At 35.4% G+C, this 19,706-nt stretch overlaps 1 protein-coding gene across 4 annotated transcripts in view; it reads right to left on the bottom strand.

The window, feature by feature from the left end:
• The window catches only part of USP34 (ubiquitin specific peptidase 34), a 239,199-nt gene that overhangs the window by 50,276 nt on the left and 169,217 nt on the right, over positions 1–19,706 (bottom strand). For all 4 annotated transcript variants that reach the window (XM_059406010.1, XM_059406012.1, XM_059406011.1 and 1 more), the window contains 10 exons: positions 16,907–17,090; positions 16,269–16,429; positions 12,305–12,370; positions 9,683–9,829; positions 9,544–9,600; positions 9,372–9,449; positions 8,890–8,984; positions 5,072–5,244; positions 1,929–2,082; positions 782–860 (listed from right to left, as the gene is read on the bottom strand). In XM_059406010.1, the coding sequence (XP_059261993.1) occupies positions 782–860; positions 1,929–2,082; positions 5,072–5,244; positions 8,890–8,984; positions 9,372–9,449; positions 9,544–9,600; positions 9,683–9,829; positions 12,305–12,370; positions 16,269–16,429; positions 16,907–17,090 (1,194 nt within the window). The remainder of the gene's footprint in view (positions 1–781; positions 861–1,928; positions 2,083–5,071; positions 5,245–8,889; positions 8,985–9,371; positions 9,450–9,543; positions 9,601–9,682; positions 9,830–12,304; positions 12,371–16,268; positions 16,430–16,906; positions 17,091–19,706) is intronic.

Genomic DNA, 19,706 nt, shown 5'->3' with positions numbered 1-19,706 from the left:
AAGTACAATTATTATAATTACATTATAATAATACTAGTCCACGGCGCCTGGGTGGCTCAGTGGGTTAAGCCGCTGCCTTCGGCTCAGGTCATGATCTCAGGGTCCTGGGATCGAGTCCCGCATCGGGCTCTCTGCTCAGCAGGGAGCCTGTTTCCTCTTCTCTCTCTCTCTGCCTGCCTCTCTACCTACTTGTGATCTTTCTCTGTCAAATAAATAAATAAAATCTTTTAAAAAAAAAATAATAATACTAGTCCGAACTAATTGTCTTTTCATGTCTTGGAGCTAATTACGTAACAGGTAAGATATTCTTTGCCTATCCTGTCAATAGTAATAACCAGTTGCTGCTGCTGTTATTTAAAAAAAAAGGCATTGAAAGAATAATTCACTTAAGTGCACCTAAAGCCCATTTCCCTGACAAAGGATTTTTCATATGAAGTCAATAAAGAGTAATTTCTTTTCCCTCAAATCTCAAAGCATTCAGGTGGACAACTTCTTCCACCATGTTTCATGGCAATGCAATTCAATTTCTACACTGTTTAATTTTTCAATTTTAAGTCTTAACCTCCCTTATCAGTTGAAGGCAGAAATTGTAATTTAAAAAGTATTTACCAATCTGGTATACATGCCCAACAGACTAGACTTCTAATACATAACAAATGAATAAACTTTAGATTTAATCATAGCAATTAAAGAAAGTTAAGTGGTTTTGCTACTGGATTTTATGATACTGCATAGCATTCAGAAAGTCACGAACCATTTATAACTTCTGAATAAAACTTACTGTCATCTCTCCACCAAAACATTCAGAGGCCAGCTGAGCAGAATCAAAAGGTTTTACCTCAGCATCATTAAAAAGATACCTAAAACAGAGCATATAGTGTTTGATCAAGTATATACATACTGAGTATTACACCTATTATAAGAATACATACTGAAAAAATTCTAAAACTTAAACGATTTTTAATATGAGGTAAATAAATTCTAAGTTCTTATTTGATAACAATAACGTACTAGAAAATGGGAATATAATTTTACAAACTGTAACTGCCCTAAAATCTGATAAATCCATTTATAAACTAGGAGCAAGAGAAAAATTCATAAAAACAAAAAGTTTGCATACCTATGTAGCTATTGGACAGAAAAGATTAAGAGATGGGAGAACTTCCAAAGATAAAGATGCCATTTCAAAACTTATGATCAAAAAAGGATTAAAAATATATTTATGGAATTATATTCATATGGACCAAGTAAGATACCACTGACATGTTGGCTTAAAGAATTCAACAAAACTATTCGGCTAACTGCAGATCAATTTACCCATGTACATTTTGCTCAAAGCAATATCCCTAACACTTAGAACAATGCCTACTATAAATACATAGTCTCTATAAATGAGACTCTACCTAACAACATCTGAAGACCAAAAAACAGCTATTAAGCACTGATTAAATGACTTCCATCCATTAGCTTGATAAAAGATGATTTAAAAAAAAGAATGTGCAGGCTGGAAGGGGAAAAGTAAGGTGGAGAGACTGGAGCATGCAGGTAACCTCAAATCACTTTATATAAGGACCTCTAACCACTCTATATGAGACACTCAGTATACAACTCTTGAATTAGTGAATGAAGATAGAAGAGACTTGGAAGGTGCGATATGGTCTATGAATCTAAAGTGGGCAAAGCTTTGTGTGTTCATTTTTCTTAGAACATTGATCAAATTCTCAAAAGAAAGTTAAGAACAATCAATTCCTACTGTCTTATGAAAGTTGTTTTCATTTAAAAATTGTCGGCCCCCTTTCCTAGTTTTATAAAGTTTTTAGTAAAATAAAATCAGAAAACATATCTGAAGCAAAAACAATCATAAGTTTATACTTTACAAACAGAAAAAAATTTCTTTAAATCCCAAGACTAAAGTACTTAAAACTCACCATTTGTTGTTTTTATAAGCATGTGGATTGACTATATCTCTGATGAAGCTATAATAGTGCCCACCATCTGCTGTTCCTGTGTGAACAGTCACTCCTATTAAGTCATACTCATAGCTTTCTGTGTCTTTTGAATGATCACTGACTTCCTTAAAACCTGAAATGATTTACATAAAATTATGGTAATAATGTTGAAAGCTGCATAGTAACGTCTTTGAATCACTTTACCTCACTTTCCATAATGTATTTTATATACAGAAACAGGCACAGATACATTATATATTATAATACATACAAAACAACTCCATTTCCTAGTCATTTCCTATCCATAGTCTACAATTTTAAGGAACATTTAAACAAATCATTTGGAAAAACAACTATAAGTATGGACAACATCAGTATAATATATAAATATAAAATATGCTCTTTTTGTTTAATCTTATTCCTTTTGGAATAGATAGTACAATATTTATCATTTATCTTATTAGCAGCAAACAAACACAAGATCTGGAAAAGCATTAAAATACTCATGTCCTTTAATCTCAGGTAAAGAAAAAGGAGCACTGTACTGGTAGCATGCTTGCAACTGTTTATTAGTTAATAGAAAACATTCTGTAGTAGGAGACAGAAACAAAATAAATAAGAGACATCCGTCCTGTCCCCAAAGATTTAAATTTGAAAGGTATAGAAGAAACTAAGGAAAAAAACTAAAGAAATATCTAGGAAGTTTGAGGATTTATGACTTCTGATCTGTATACTCAGCACCATATACAAAGGAAAAAGTATAATCACAGAAACAAGTGAAAGCAGATTATGTTAACTTGGGTGCACGGTCTAAATTGGAAAGTGACAACTGAGGAGAGAAGGAAATGGCTGACAGTGTTTTAATAGTGACTGAGAAGTTTGGATGTGCTAAGATCCAACTCTGAATGCATCAGTTATGGCCTAAAAAAATCCTTCATCTTGGCAGAAATTTTTGCTACTTCTACACAAGGAAGCATCAGGAAAAATACCAGAAAGCACAATAGCTGGGCAGTGTTGTCCTAATTTTATAAATGGTTTAGAAAGAGTTCTAAAAAGTAAAGTTTATATTTACATTGCTTACTTCTTAACTTTGCCTTTATTTTCAAAGTTATCATCTTCTACTGGCTCCTCTGCTACAACCTCTAAACATACTCAGATTCTAAGGATAGAGACACCTGGGTTGCTCAGTCAGTTAAGCAGCTGTCTTTGGCTCAGGTCTGGGATCGAGCCCCTTAAGGGGCTCCTTGCTTGACAGGGAGCCTGTTTCTCTCTCTGCCTGCTCTTCATGCCCCTCTGCCTGCTTGTAATCTCTGACAAATAAATAAAATCTTAAAAAAAACAAAAAAAATTCTAAGGGTAGGGGCGCCTGGGTAGCTCGGTCATTTAAGCATCGGCCTTCCACTCAAGTCATGATTTCCAGGGTCTTGGAGGATCAAGCCCTGTGTCAGGCTCCCTCTGTTGCGCCCCCTGGTTGTGCTCTCTCATCTTGTCAAATAAATAAATAAAATTTTTCTTAAAAAATTCTAAGGGTAAAAATAGCCCCCTTAACTCAATTCCTCTACAGCAATAGTCACCATCTTCTCAAAGAAAGAGTATGTTCTTCTCTTAAAAGAATAGCTAGCGCATGCTCACTGTTTACACTTCTCATGTCCTATTTAGTGAAACATTTACTGGCTCATTAAGTTTCAGGCAATGGAGTATAAAGATTAAAATGCAGTTCTTTCCCAAATCTTAAAATACAGTGCCTTAGTCGAACCTTAAAAATTTTAATCAAGAGAACTTACATAAAAAAAACACTGTCAGAACCCTATTGTGTAAATCAGAACTTACCCAACCAAAGAATGGAAAGCAAGAGCTAGGCCTGTTCTCTGCTTTTTTTTGCTCACCTGCTTCCATTCCTCACCTCTGTGGTCTTTGAGGCACATATAGTAAGTTTGAAAAGCACCGGTCTTATGGAAGGAGTAAGAATCTGGAGGTAACTGGATATGAACCAAGTATCATCTTTAACTCACTGCAATCTACCTCTCTACTGCAATACCCAAATGAAACTGCTCTGATAAAGATAACCAAAGACATTCTACATGCTGTTTTCAGCCATGTTGTTTCTGAAACAATTCCTTTTCTTTAGCATTCAATACTTTGACCAAATTCCCTTTTTCTTGAGATATTTTTTGAGATCTTCTTGAAATACTGACTCATCTATGATCAAGCCACAAACCTGAGTTATTCTTGATGTTTCTTCCTACCTCTAGTAGTAGACTAAAAATTCAACTTCAGAGGGACAAAGACCTTTTTCTTTGTTGCCACTCTATTCCCATTACTGTGAGAACAGCAAATTAGAGATATTCAATAATTTTGTTGATTTATTTATACATATAATCATCAAATTCTATTAACTGTCACGTACTGCTCTCAAATACACTGATATGCTTGCTCATTAAGCTACCATCTTCTTTGGAGTTTATCAAAATGCCCTCTCCACATCCCTTTTATCACCCGTCAATCCATTTCTACTGCTGTAGTCAGAATAACCTTTTCTAGATCCCATCTGGTTAAATGTTCCCTGCTTAAAATGTTCCAAAGGTTTCACATCAAAAAAAGATTATAATTATTAAGATGGCCTAAAAACAAAATGATGTGGCCATTGCCTTTTGCCCATCTCATCGACTCCACCCCCACCTCCTACCCACCTAAAGACAATAGCCATTCCTCTCAATCTATTCCTTACTCAAGCTCTGCTCCGATGTTATCTCCATGAAGGCCCTCCCTAATACCCCCAGATTTGAGATATATCCACCATCCTATCTGATGATACATCTTATTTATAATTTCTTGCTCAATAAGACTTGCCTACTAGACTTAAATTCTGAGTTAAAGAATCAAGTGTATCTTGTTCACTGCCATGTCACTAATGTCTAGCAGAGTGCCTAAAACCTAACTCTAATAAATGCCAAATATCTATTGATGAATTGACTGAATGTGCCATACTGTACTTAAATACAATCCCCTTTCTAAATTCAATTTCATTTTATTAAATGTGTAGTTGCTTACAACTTTATAGTTATGACTGTCTTGTTATGGAGACTTACGATAAACACAGCAAGAGAAAGAAATAAAATTACCTTCTTTCCTATCACTCTTTCCCATTAGAAAATCTTCTGTATAGGGCGTCATATCCAAACGTAATGGGAAGGAAAAGTGTGTGTTCACTTTCTCTTTCATCATTGTTACCATATTAAATGTATACCTCATAGTATTAAAACTCAGAATGCGAGGTAATTTCTTAAAACATGCCCTGAAAGACAGAAAAAAAAGTAGAAAGAAAACTTAAAAATCTCTTCCAAAATTACTTTAGCTGGCAACACATTTACACTACATGTATTTCAGTATTCAACTCAGTAAATAACAATACTTTAAATCATGTTCTTATTAAATATATCTATACCTATGTTGCCCTCTTACATGCCTTTTTCCAATCTAAAAGTGTTTTCCTGTGTCTAAGTAAGAAAAATAAAAAGTTAAGCACACTGTGGTAAATTCCATGAAGAAGATATGTAAAGTGCTATGGAAATATAAAAAGGCATCGCACCAAATTTCAAAGGAGTTATGTCTTTTGGTTCAGAATTTTCTTTTCCATCTTAAAGAACAGGAATTGAAGGATTTGTTTTTATAAATTAGAATTGCAAAGTTTGGCTGTTATCATTTACTAGATGTATGACCCTCAACAAGTTCCTTAACCTCTCTGAGCTTAACTCTGAATTTGGAAATTTCTAAAATGGAGATTAAAGCGCCTACTCCTTCCTACTTTTAGAATGCTGCCTGGCAAATAGCATTCAATAAATGCTGCTTGATATTAAAACAGCAGCAGCAGCAGCAGCAAGTTACCTAAGTCTTATGGTTTAACAAATATTGCCAGTTTAAATTAAAACAAACAAGCCAAAATTTCAGTTTAAACAAAAAATACATAAGAGCTTGGATTCATGAAAAAATATGCATTTGGGGGAATAATTCTTCATTGAATTTAAGATTCTAAAGAGAATCTGTTTAAATCAAGAGCTTAGTTTAAGAAAAAATTAGAAATTCAGGGAGATAAGGAAGGTAGGAGAAGGATTTCATCAACAGGAAATAAGTCTAAAATCCATCATTACTGTTTATTTGGGAGACTGGCAAAAGGTGAGGTTATAGAAATATAAAGGAGTCAAATGAAGAGGTTTCTGGGCAATGTCGGAGTATGAACTGCTTCTTGAGAGCTAAGAGTTACTGAAGGATCTGTGGTGGGCCATGGAACCATGCAAGATTCAGAGGATAAATGACATAATGGAACTAAAGAGATAAGAGTTATGTTATAGAATATATAACATGTTATATACATGTTACTGAATCTATGAGACACATAAGTCACAGCTGGGAGAACAAAGCACAACATTCTGTTAGGGAAGATGAATTAAAAATCCTAAGCATGTCAACAGGGACTCATGTTATGGTGGTAGACAAATTAGTCAGATAAGAATGAATAAACTAAGAAAAACAGAGGTTTGAAGACAGAGCAAAAGATGATCCTTTGCCCATTTCTGTTGACTACTTACTATATTATCACAGACATTCAAAAGTATGGCAAGAGGGGGCGCCTGGGTGGCTCAGTGGGTTAAGCCGCTGCCTTCGGCTCAGGTCATGATCTCAGGGTCCTGGGATGGAGTCCCACATCGGGCTCTCTGCTCAGCAGGGAGCCTGCTTCCTCCTCTCTCTCTCTCTGCCTGCCTCTCTGCCTACTTGTGATCTCTCTCTGTCAAATAAATAAATAAAATCTTTAAAAAAAAAAAGTATGGCAAGAGTATAAAAGTACTGAGTGACACTTTGCCTTAAAGAGGAGACAGTATTTCAGAAAAACAGTAGAATCGTATTCGCCAAAAGAAGGGGATGTTTCAAGAAGTAGGAAGTTATCAAGAATGACAGATATGGGGCGCCTGGGTGGCTCAGTGGGTTAGGCCTCTGCCTTCAGCTCAGGTCATGGTCTCAGGGTCCTGAGATCAAGCCCCGCATCGGGCTCTCTGCTCAGCAGGGAGCCTGCTTCCTCCTCTCTCTCTGCCTGCCTCTCTGCCTACTTGTGATCTCTGTCTAATAAATAAATAAATAAATCTTTAGAAAAAAAAAAAAAAAAGAATGACAGATATTTTCAGTAAGCTTATTTATTCCAACTAAGAAGACATTCTCAAAAGAAAATGCTTCAGCCTATCAACTATCTTTTATTGATTCCTCATTATACCCCTCCATAGTAACAAACTTTTGACTAACTCCATTCTGTGTTAAGTCTTAACTGATACCCTAACCCAATTCTCATTGGATGGGCCTGTCTTCTCCCTGTAACTGCCTGCACAGCTTCTCATGTCTGCCTTACAACTTTTCTCTCTTGCAACCATCATGGCCCTCTGGAGACTGAGAGAGTACCATTTCTATCAAGGCAGATTCCCTGGTAAAATCTCCAACTAAGCAATTTTAAGAGATGGCTTTTCATTCTCTGCCTTCCAACATGCTCAGATCGGTCTAGAAAAAGTCGTGTTTGTTCCCCAAGCCCTTTCCAGATTCCATTTTCTTTGTTTACTGCCAAACTTTACTGCCTCCCACTAAACATCTTTCTACAAAACCCAATGCTTCTACTCAGCTGTAATTTCCCCCCTTCTTCTTTATGGAATATGTCAACTGAATACCTTCTTCGGGAGATTCTCTTCCCCAGTTTCTAGATTACCATCCTATCATGATTTTCTTTCTTTCCTAGCTTCAATTCTGTCACTTTTTCCTCTGCACTTTTACACTGGCTTAGGTCTAATAATCACCCTTTACAATAGTTATGTTCTCTCTCAGACAGATGTTCAAATGGTGCCAACAAATTATGCAAATAACCTCAAAATCTAGAAGTTAATCATTTTATATCATTGAATACCAATCATATTTTCTATTACTGGTCAATGCAAATCCTCTCCTTGAGGCAGACTAGCCTAATGCCAGTCTTCTTGCACATACAAGGTCATTTCTATTTCTCTGCCTTTGTTCCTAATAATTGCAATTGATGCTCCCTCAATCCAATTTCTACTTATCATTCAATGTTCACTTGTAGAATTGAAATCTCTTTACCCAATTACCCTGTCCTAAATGGCCAACTTATGGTTTTGTTTTGTTTTTTTTATTTATGTGAGAGAGATCACAAGTAGGCAGAGAGGCAGGCAGAGAGGGAGGAGGAAGCAGGCTTCCTGCCAAGCAGAGAGCCTGATGCGGGGTCTCGATCCCAGGACCCTGGGATCATGACCTGAGCCGAAGGCAGAGGCTTTAACCCACTGAGCCACCCAGGCGCCCCTATGGTTGCTTCTTAAGAAAAACATCTCTCACTTCAGAGAATCAGAGGAGAATCTCTTCAGTTCATGAGGATACTCTTTACCATGATTCACTGAGTATATACATCAAAGGGCTAACAGACTCAGACCTTGGTAAATATTTAATTAAAAGAACACAAAAAATTTGGAAAAATGTAAAGGTGCCTCAAAGTATAATAACTGAATGACTGAATATTCAATTGGATAACTGAATGAAAAGTTGCCATATAAGAATAAGCTTGATGGGCACTTGGGTGATTCAGCAGGTAAAGCATCTGACTCTTAATTTCGACTCAGGTCATGATCTCATGGCTCTGGGATCAAGCCCCATGCATCAGGCTCTGTGCTCAGCATGGAGCCTGCTTAAGATTCCCTCTTTCTCCCTCTGCCTCTGTCCCTTCCCCTACTTGTACTCTCTCCCCCTCAAAATTTAAAAAAAAAAAAAAAAGTATAAACCCCAAGCAGCTGACCTTAATTACATAATTTTCATGAAAGTTTAACATGAATTTACCATTTAAAGTGTTTTACTTCCATTTGATATCAAAATGATAAACATTACATTTCAAAAAGCATACCTTTTTTCAGCTCGCACTTTCTTCCCACAATGAGAACAAGTATACATGTTGTCACCTTCTAAAGTATCTTTAATAGTAACTTCATCAAGAGATTCCTGTATTAAATCAGATTATAAAGTTCCATATTACTGTTTATAGTACACAAAATTACAAAAAGTAGTAATTATCATTTGGGAAAAATGCTGAGGAAAACAAACTTTTTTAATAAAAATAAAATCTAAATTTTAGCAAAAAAAATTTTTTCCCTTAAATTGACAAGATGGTCTATGAATCTTACTAATTTTTCAAAAGCAGAACTATTTCAACTTTGGGGAAAAAAATCAGCTCTGTGGTCTATCTTTAATTCTTATTTGATTTGCACAGAAGAAGGAAATAAATAAAAACATGAAAGTTAATTTTCTATCAAGATGACAAATATAAACCTGTTGTATTCAAGTAATTAAAAGCAGAAAAAGTCTAATAATATATAAAATATTACTCACATAAATGTTCTTCATATCAGCCACTTGGCACCTCACAGTATAAAACTCTTCAGCAGTCTGACTAACGTGTTCACAATCCTGGACAATCAAAAGCCAAATGTAAGTAATTTATTTTAATAAGCTAAAACATTACATTAAGATTTCAAAAAAATAAATAGGTGCCAATACTTACCAAGGACACAACATTGTTTGTAATTACACCTCCAAACAAACTTTTGACGGTATTTTTCTTTAAAAACAAACAAAAGTGAGTAATTAAAATTGGGACATCTGTACAGATTTCAAAAAAACATCAGCATTCTGGTACTAACCAGTTCTGGAGACATTTCTTCAATCTTAGTAATGAGATCAGTAAAAAATTCTGTCATATCTTTCTGCTCCCCAGTATTCAGAGGCTGCTTATCCATAGTGTATGTTTTACAAAACGGTCTAGGATTATATGCTTTGCATTCACTCTCCTGCAAGGAAAAGGGGTTGGGGTGGATCATTAAACAATCAAATATATATTCCAAAAAAAGAACACTATCACAAGATTCTTGAATAAATAACAGAACAACAAAACAGGGAGTATATCTACAATAGAACTGCTTTCTTCAATTTCACTGTTTTATTTTCAGGTTTTTTTTTTTTTAATTAAATTCTGTAATTAACATACAATGTATTATTTGTTTCAGGGGTACAGGTCTGTGATTCATCAGTCTTACATAATACTTAGTGCTCATTACAACACATACCCTTCCCCACTCACCATCATCCAGTTACCCCATCCTTACTCCCCGCTCCCTCCAGCAACCCTCAAATTTGTTTCCTATGATTAAGAGTCTGTTATGATTTGTCTCCCTCTCTGGTTTCGTCTTGCTTCAATTTTTGTCCTCTTCCCCTATGATCTTCTGTCTTGTTTCTTAAATTCCACATATCGGAGAGATCATATGATAATTCTCTTTCTCTGACTTATTCTGCTTAATTTAAAATAAATTAAATTTTCAATGTAATAGTCTTGGTGCCTAAAGATGCTTAAGTTACTGTTATGAAATTTGTATTTTTTTAAGTCTAATAATTTCTAGGAAGGAATGTGGGACTCAAAGGATGCAGATTTGTATTATGAAACAAAAAAGAAAAATTTTGCAGGCTACCTAAGTTTTACTACACACTGGACTTCAGCAGTCTTTAAATTTTTTTATTTATTCATTTGAGAAAGAGAATGCACAAGCGAGAGCATGAGTAGGCAGAGAGGATCAGAGGGAGAGGGTGAAGCAGACTCTCCACTGGTATTTTACCCCAGGAATCCAGGATCACGAACTGAGCTGAAAGCAGATGCTTAACTGACTGAGCTACCCAGGCACCCATGAACTTCAGTAGTTCATACAAGAGTAGTTTAAGGCTCCCTGAGTGGCTCAGTCAGTTAAGCATCTGCCTTTTGCTCAGGTCATGATCCCAGAGTCCTGGGATTGAGTCCTGCATCAGGCTCCCTGCTCAGTGGGTAGTATGCTTCTCCCTCTACCCATGCCTCCCCACCACCAACTCGTGCTCTCGCACACTCTCAAAAATAGTATCTTAAAGAAGAAAAAAAATAGAGCAGTTTAAAACACTTCTGTTTTGTCAGTTGAGATGGCATGCTCCAACTGTTAAAGGGAGATTGAAAGTGGGATCAGGGTGCCTGAGTGGCTCAGTCGGTTCAGCATCTGACTCTTGATTTTGGTTCTGGTCACGATCTCATGGTTTTCAAATTGAGACCCATGGAGCTTTATCAAGATTCTCTTTCCTTCTCACCATCCAAAAAAAAATTATAATCCAAGAATGACTATTAAATTTTTAAATTTTGTTAAAATTTCATTTACTGACCATTTAGTAAATGTCAGAGGCTGGAAAATATAGGAATAAATATGATATAATTTCTGTCCTCAGGATTCTAACACATGAGTAACTTTCACTACCGGCGGAAGATAGGAGACAGAGCTGTAGAATCATAGTTTTCTTAGAGGAGCTGAAAATAAGCTGCTTCCAGAAAGAAGACAATAAGAAGAAAAGGGAGAAAAGTGCTAAGGAAAGAGTGCTGCAGGCAGAAGCAGCAGCATAAACAGCCACAAAAGTGATGAAGGAACAGGGTGATGGGCTTCCAAGGACTGACACTTGCTATAGGATTTCGCTGGATATAGGAAGCTGAAGGGGTGCCTGGCTGGCTCAGTCAGTACAGCATGTGACTCTTGATCTCAGGGTTGTAGGTTTGAGCCCCAAATTAGACACTGCAAATACTTAAAAAAAGAGAGAGAGAAAGAGATAAAGAGAGGGGGAGGTTAAAAGGACTGTGGACTCTAAGTAATAAACTGAGGGTTATGGAAGGGAGGAGGATCGGGGCTTAGGTGAGCCTGCTGGTGGGTATTATGGAGGGCACGTATCGCATGGAGCACCACTGGGTGTGGTGCATAAACAATGAATGCTGGAACACTGAAAAAAAAATTAAATTTAATTAAAAAAAAAAGGAAGGGTCAAAATCAGAAGACATGTGCTGATGAACCTGAATACTATTCTTTTCATAATAAAAAATTACTGAAGAGTTTTAAGCAGAGAGATAATATTGTAAGATTTGCTAATTTTTTAAGATTGATTGCTTTTACAGTTTGAGGGGTGAGAATTAAAAGGGACAAAGAGAAATCAACCAGAATACTCAGGGGTGGGAGAGTGGGTGGCCCTGGGATGGGAAAAGGACCATATACAAAGAATTCTTTAAAGGACAAATTAATAGTCATCATGCAGATGAGTGACATGCAACTGATAAAAGCCACTTTTACTAAGAACACCAAAAACTAAAAAATTCAATTTGAAAAATAAGAGTACACAGCAGGACAAATCCAATACAAATGAACTTCACTTAATTTTTTCAACTTATATAGGTTATATCTAATTAGTTTTCCATATACGGTTCTCAAACATACCATTAAATATGTAAACATTTTTTGAAGCTCCAGAAGAGTGGTCTTGTGCTTCATATCTTCTGAATACTGGAAATCAAAAGAAAAATTTTCCATTAAAACAAAACTGATGGTAGCAAATTAGTCTAGCAAAGAAAGTATTACAATGTGTTTAATAGTATATCTGTTTTCATCCTTTTAGCTCTATGTAAGAAAAGTTTATTCTTTATTTAGCAATTTAGCATTTAAAGAGTTATTTTATTCATTATATAAATGTAACCATCACTATTATGTAAGAAAACTGAATAAAGACATCTTTAAAAAAATATTGCTTTCCAGATCAACACTCATTTGGTACAATGCTGTTTTCACGAGTTCTAACTGTGCAGGAACAGAAAACAACATAGGTATGCAACAAAGCTATTTTCTACAAATAAATCCATACATTTAAAAAAAAATGTTTTATAATAATAAATGACATCTTTCCATCATCTAGTCTTATCTTTATTTTTTCTACAACAGTGAATCTTTAAAACTGCAGAAAAATTACTGGCCAACATGCTTGAAAACCTTCCATGTATTCAAATATCATTAACTGAAATTCAGTTATCTGGCTAGATTCATTCACTAGAGATGTAGTCCTAAACAATAGCCTTATAGGCACTTATTAGATACACTTTAATTCATCCAAATACTAAAAAAACACACACACACACACAAAAAAAACAAAAACACTATGAAATATTATCCTCACTACAAACTACCTGTCAAAATTTTGAAGAAGCTCTGATGTCTTGTGGAATAATAAGCTTTCTATATGCCGGAAGTATACACTAGTTATTTGCGTCAGTCTTGTGGAGAGTGTTCAGTAATGTGGTTCTGCTATTTTGGAGCTTATAACCAAACTGAGGACATAAATACATTGAAAAGGATTCTACTCGACATGTAGTTACTACAAAATTATATACTAAGTACAAAAGGAACTGAATAAAAGGAATCAACAAAACTGACAAAACAACTATAACTGACATACAGGAGGCTTAATACTCTATGTGGTTAGGGTAGAAGTCACACAAAACATTTTCCAATGTGTGAAAGAGCGGTGATGATACACGATACATGCAAACTGTATACATAATACAACAGTCAGGAATAAAGACTTGGCTTTATATCTTCATTGCTGGAGAAGAAGTATTAGTTGGCTGAAGAACAGAAGTAACTGAAGTCTTCTAAATTAAGAAAAAGCAAGAATGTTTTATTTTACTCAATGCAGAATTTCTAAATATATACTTTACATATGTATTTACTACTTAAAGGAATACATATTTACACCCATTAAGATGGCTATTGTCAAAAACCAGAAAACAAGTGCCAGCAGGGGTGTGAATAAATTGGCACTTTTGTGCATTGCTGGCAGGAATGTAAAATGGCACAACCACTATGGAAAACCAGCACAGCGATGCCTCAAAAAACTAAACATAGAATTCCAGTATGATCCAGCAATTCCACTTCCGGGTATATACACAAAAGAAGTGAAAACAGGGACTCAAATGGATATTTGAATACTCATGTTCATGGAAACATTATTTACAACAGCAAAAAGATACAAGCAACCCAGAAGTGTCCACTGACAGGTGAAGGGATTAACAAAATGTGGTACAAACAACTGACTATTATTCAACCTAACAAAGGAAGGAAATTCTGATACATGCTACAACATGGATGAAACTTGAAGACACTACGCTAAGACTGTAGCACTCCTCCACTTAAGTGAGGTATCTAGAATAGTCAAATTCATAGAGACAGGTAATAGAATAGTAGTTGCATGAGGTTTGGGGGAATGGAGAATAGGAGGAATTTAGTGGGTACAGAGTTTTAGCTGGTGGAAGTGAAAAAATTTTTGAGGTTGATGGTGGTAATATAATCTCAATGTACTACTACCACAGAACTGCACACTTAAACACAGTTATGATGGTAGATTTTAGTTGGGTGTATTTTGCCACAATTAAAATACATGTAGCTTTACTCTTGCTGTGAACATCAGAAAAGGAAATAAAAATAACTAATACATTCACATAAATAATCAAGGGCACATATGACTACAGTACTTTCCCAAGTTATGTCAAATTCTATTGTTAAGAATTTTTTATGTAGAGACGAGTCAAAATTTAGATTTTTTTTTAAAGATTTTATTTATTTATTTGACAGACAGAGATCAAAAGTAGGCAGAGAGGCAGGTAGAGAGAGAGGAAGACAAGCAGGTTCCCTGCTGAGCAGAGAGCCCGATGTGGGGCTCAATCCCAGGATCCTGGGTTTATGACCTGAGCCGAAGTCAGAGGCTTTAACCCACTGAGCCACCCAGGCACCCCCAAAATTTATTTTTAAACAAAACCACCATTTATGAGACCTACTCCCAATTAACACATCTGATTGTTGTTTCTGGTGCTACATTTTAATTCCTGAAAGTGCTAATGGCTAAACAGTGATCATTAACATTTAGAAGAGAAATCATGAAGTATGGCGAGGTTAACAGGCAGGGGGAAAAAAAATCACTGAAATTATGCCTCTTCACTCATTACTGGTTCCATAAAAATTAAACAGATAGTATGGAAAGAGCCTAGATGTCCATCAACAGATGAATGGATAAAGAAGATGTAATATGTGTACACACACACACCACACACACACACACACACTATGGAATATTAAGTAGCCATCAAAAAACCTGAAATCTTGCCATTTGCAACAACATGGATGGAACCAGAGGGTACCATGCTAAGTGAAATAAGTTAATCAGAGAAAGACAATTATCATATGATCTCACTGATATGAGGAATTTGAGAACAAGACAGAGGATCATAGGGGAGTAGAGGGGAAAATGAAACAAGATGAAACCAGAGAGGGAGACAGACCATAAGAGACTAATTTCAGGAAACAAGAGGCTGTAGAGGGGGATGGGAGGGATGGGGTCATTGAGTGATGGACACTGGGGTGGGTATATGCTATGGTGAGCACTGTGAATTGTGTAAGACTGATGAATCACAGACCTGTATTGCTGAAACAAGGAATACATTGTATGTCAGTTAAAAAAAAGAAAAAAAAAAGACAATCTAAGATGCTATAATAAAAATTATGATTATGATAAGAAAAAATTAAGCAGACAGGGCCACAAATTTAGTGACAAAAATTTCCATATGCTAAATGAATCAGTTATTCAACTATTTCTAAGCATAATCAGTTTCAGAAGATAAAATCATTAATATAACATTTAAAAAAAAACCCACTTGACTATACTGTAACTTGGAGACTTTGAAGCCTAACTTAAACATATTAAGGATTCACTGAAAGTACATAAAGAATTGCAATATTTTCTTAAGGAGGGGAATGTCAGGAAATTAAGATGACATGATGGAAGAAAACAAAAACCCAAGTAGAAGCATGAAGTACATTTGCCAAGAAATTATAAAAGCAGAGCAGAAGGTAAACTAAACAACAGTTCATTGTTTAAAAGGGTGAAAACTAGAAATAACAAGCTAAGAAAAATAACAGGAAACATACATTTGAACCCAGATAAACTAGGCCCACAGTAAAATTTACTTTGGGATAAAAATAAAACAAATTAAGTGATTCTGGTACATTCCCTTACTTTGTTTTAGGCTTTGCTTATGTTGTATGTAAAGAAAATTTGTATTTACTTTTACTGAGAATACCATGTTCATTGTATACACTAAGTGTATACAATCCACAACTGTGTTTTCTTTGGAGGAATAAAGAAATTATACTAGCATATTAAGAGTAACCTGTTGAAATAGAAAAATAACCAAGATATACATGAGCTAAAAATAAGATCACATACTAGTTATGTAATCAAATACTGTCATTTTTAATTCATAAATTATTTTCTCAATGTTTTACCAAATTGAAGTAGATTTATTACCGAAATTTAAAAACTTTAACAGTTTTAATACTGAAGTGAGGAAAACTGTACCTTAGCAGTGAAGACAGCCTGTCTTGCCTCAGGTATCATATAAAGTTGCTGAATAGTAGAAGCCAAGTAACAAGTAGCTCCAAGGTTAGTTAGGCCAACAAATCTACACTCTGCACGAACATCCTCATGGGGCCAGTAGTCCCATTTATAAGGTGCATGAGCTGCTGAAAAAAGAGGGAGGAAAAGATGCCCCCCCCATACAAACTATTAAACATAATGTATTTTGCTTTTACTAACAGCCACGACTCTCCTTTACTTTAGTTAATAAACATAAAACATTATATATGATAACTAAAACTAATATAACACTGCATGCCAATAATACTCAAAAAAGAAATAAAATTAGTAAGAACACACAGAAAAACTAATTCATTCTCTAAAAATTCAACTGCCAATATTTAATTTTACTTGGCACTAAATGACTTAACAAAAAACTCCAAAATATTTCAGATACCTATAGTCCTTTACACCTATTTTTTTTTTTTTAAACAAATCAACGTCTACTCTTTTGACAATGTAGCAACAATAGCTTATAATGTTAAAAGTGTATGAAGAGTGATTCTTTCTATGGCCATGGCTTCCAAAATCTTTTTTCTGTTCATAAGATTGAGAAAGATTAAAAGGAAAAAAACGCTTACACTGCATGTGTTGTGCCATAACCCAGTTGTGTATTAGCCTGTAGTTCTCAACAGATCCCTTTACCATCTCTACTAACAAATCATAAGCAGCAGCTCTTGAAGAATGTGATTTGCACTTTGGCTGTTGTCTGTCTTTCAGACTAGGCAACAAAAACAGGAGATTGAAGATATCTCTTAAAAATTCCTGGAAAAAAGAGAAAGGCCAAGTATATTATCTAAGATTACACGTTAGTTATATTCTAAATATAATGAATACCTTATATAGGGTGAACTAGACTATATGCCAATCTACAATTTACTAAAAGGCTATTTAAAAACTTAGAGCAGCATCATATACCCTCATCTGAAAGTCTGTCTCTTAAAGAAAACAGAATGGGTAGGGATCAACTTTATTCTTCCTTACCTCTTGGTAGCCAATAGGCTCATTCTTAGATTCCCATCCCTATTATCTTCCACTCCATTAAGTGACCAAAAGTTTTTGTTAAGGACTCCTATTTAGATTACCTTTGCCATTTATTTCCGTTTCCTCTTATTTCACTCATAACATTAACAGCAGCGGCAGCAGCATCAAAAGCACGGACTTACTCGTAATAAACAGTTACAGTGCCAGATACTACTCAAAGGCCCCCATACAAGAAAACAAAAAAGGCTAAGAACGTTGCCTGGAGTCAGAGTTGGAAGAAGCCAGAGCCAGGATTTCAGACACCAAGCTCTTGATTTCTATCCCAGTGAAGTTCAAACTGAAGGTTTTTTCAAACGCAAGGTTTTACCATCCTAGATGTATTTTTTCTCTAAATTTGATCTGAGAAAGGGTCACCTTTCCCATTTGTTCTTTTTAATTGGTCCTTTGTTACTTTACCAAAGAGAGTTATTTCTCACACACCTCAAATACTACCACAGTACATTGTTCTGGGTATAAAACCAGAATTCTGGTATACTGTGCAGAAAGAGGTAATATAGTTACATTCTTATCCTTAGAATGGCTGGATTGTAAGTCTGGCCCCTGGCTGTCATGTGAAAATTTGAACAGTAAAGAGTTTGTTCCTCTGATATAAAAACTTCTTCTAACAGAAGTGGCTCACTATGTCTTTTGTATTTGATTTATGCTGAATATCTGCTTTCCATCTGGGAGTCTGGAATTGCAGACACTGTGGTCAGTTACACAGGTACTATAAATGACAACCCCCACTTCACCCCACCTAAATCCCGGACTTGAGGCTCAACAGAGTTCCCCAACAGACCACACCTCACACGCTGTCACACTCATCGCTGGGAATTGAAATTAAGCACATCCTGTGCAATTCCAATAGAAGAGAAATCTTACAAGTATGTACCTAGTTTCCACCAGATTTGGCTGGGTGCTATCTTTTTCCGGTCTCTGATTTCATTTGTATTCTTTTGCTGTAACAAATCTTAGCCACTAGTACAACTATATGCTGAGTCCTTTTGAGTTCCTTCTAGTGAATCACTGAACCTGGGGATGGTCTTAGAAACCTCTGACACAGGGGTGCCTGGGTGGCTCAGTGGGTTAATACGCTTCCTTCGGCTCAGGTCATGATCTCAGGGTCCTGGGATCGAGTCCCGAATCGGGCTGTGTGCTCAGCAGGGAGCCTGCTTCCTCCTCTCTCTCTCTCTCTGCCTACTTGTGATCTCTCTCTGTCGAATAAATAAATAAAATCTTTAAAAAAAAAAGAAAGAAAGAAACCTCTGACACAGGTACCAAATGAAGGACAATTTGAAATATTTTTCCATTAGTAAACCTCATTATTGTCAAAGAAAGTACAAAGTCCTGACGTTGCAATGAAAAGTAAATTTGGCTAAGAAATATGGAAAGTGAACAGTCTACTTCATATAGCCAACAGACTGGTAAGTCTTTCTTGCCTTTCTGAGAACGCAGAGATTAGATAATGTGCATTGGAGATAAAAGATAACGCATTTACTTCAATTAGAAAATAAAGTAAAACTAAAAAAAAGAAAAAAAAAGGAATTGGCTAATAACTAGTTTAAAATGAAGTATCTTGGGAGTACCTGGTTAATGTGAGGCCTGGTTAAGATTCTAACTCTCCCTTGACTTCTGCCCCTCCCCCACTCTAGAAAAATAAAAAATAAAATGAACTATCTTTGCCCATTATTTTAGATACAGAAATTGAATGAGCTAAGTTTCCATAGCTCCAAAGCTTTGATAAAATATATTTAAAACCTATTATAAGATAAAAACACTTTATCATAAATATCAGGTTGGTAAAAGCAAAATGAAATGAACAATATTTTTATTTTCCTTACTGAGTTTACCAGAAAAGCAGGTATCTCTAAAGTAAAAGGACAACCTGTATATTAATATGTCCATTTTTTAAAAGATTTGAGAATCTCAAGCAAACTTCCCACTGAGCACAGAGTATGATACAGGGCTCAATCTCACGACCCTGAGATCAAGACCTGAGCAGAAACCAAAAGTCAGACGTTCAACAGCTGAAACACTCAGGTACACCACAATATGTCCATTTGATAAATAATGGTAAAACCATTTTAGTATATTTCACAGAAAGAAGAACCTCAAACCTCTGAGAATACTAAAAATAGTTTCTGAAAATAAATCAGTGATTTTTAACATGTAATTCAGAAGAAATTCACATTAAATAACATTGTTAAAATAAACTTCCATTTCCACTGTAAACATGTGAACAAAGTTTACATTTCCATTATGTACATAAGATTTCCCAGAATCCACATCTATAAAAATATAAAGTAGGAAAAGAATTAATGAACACATATTCGACCTTACTAACAAGTAATATCCACC

The sequence above is a fragment of the Mustela nigripes genome, chromosome 7 (genome assembly GCF_022355385.1).
Source record: "Mustela nigripes isolate SB6536 chromosome 7, MUSNIG.SB6536, whole genome shotgun sequence".
NCBI lineage: Eukaryota > Metazoa > Chordata > Mammalia > Carnivora > Mustelidae > Mustela > Mustela nigripes.
This window is presented reverse-complemented; position numbering and strand designations above follow the sequence as displayed.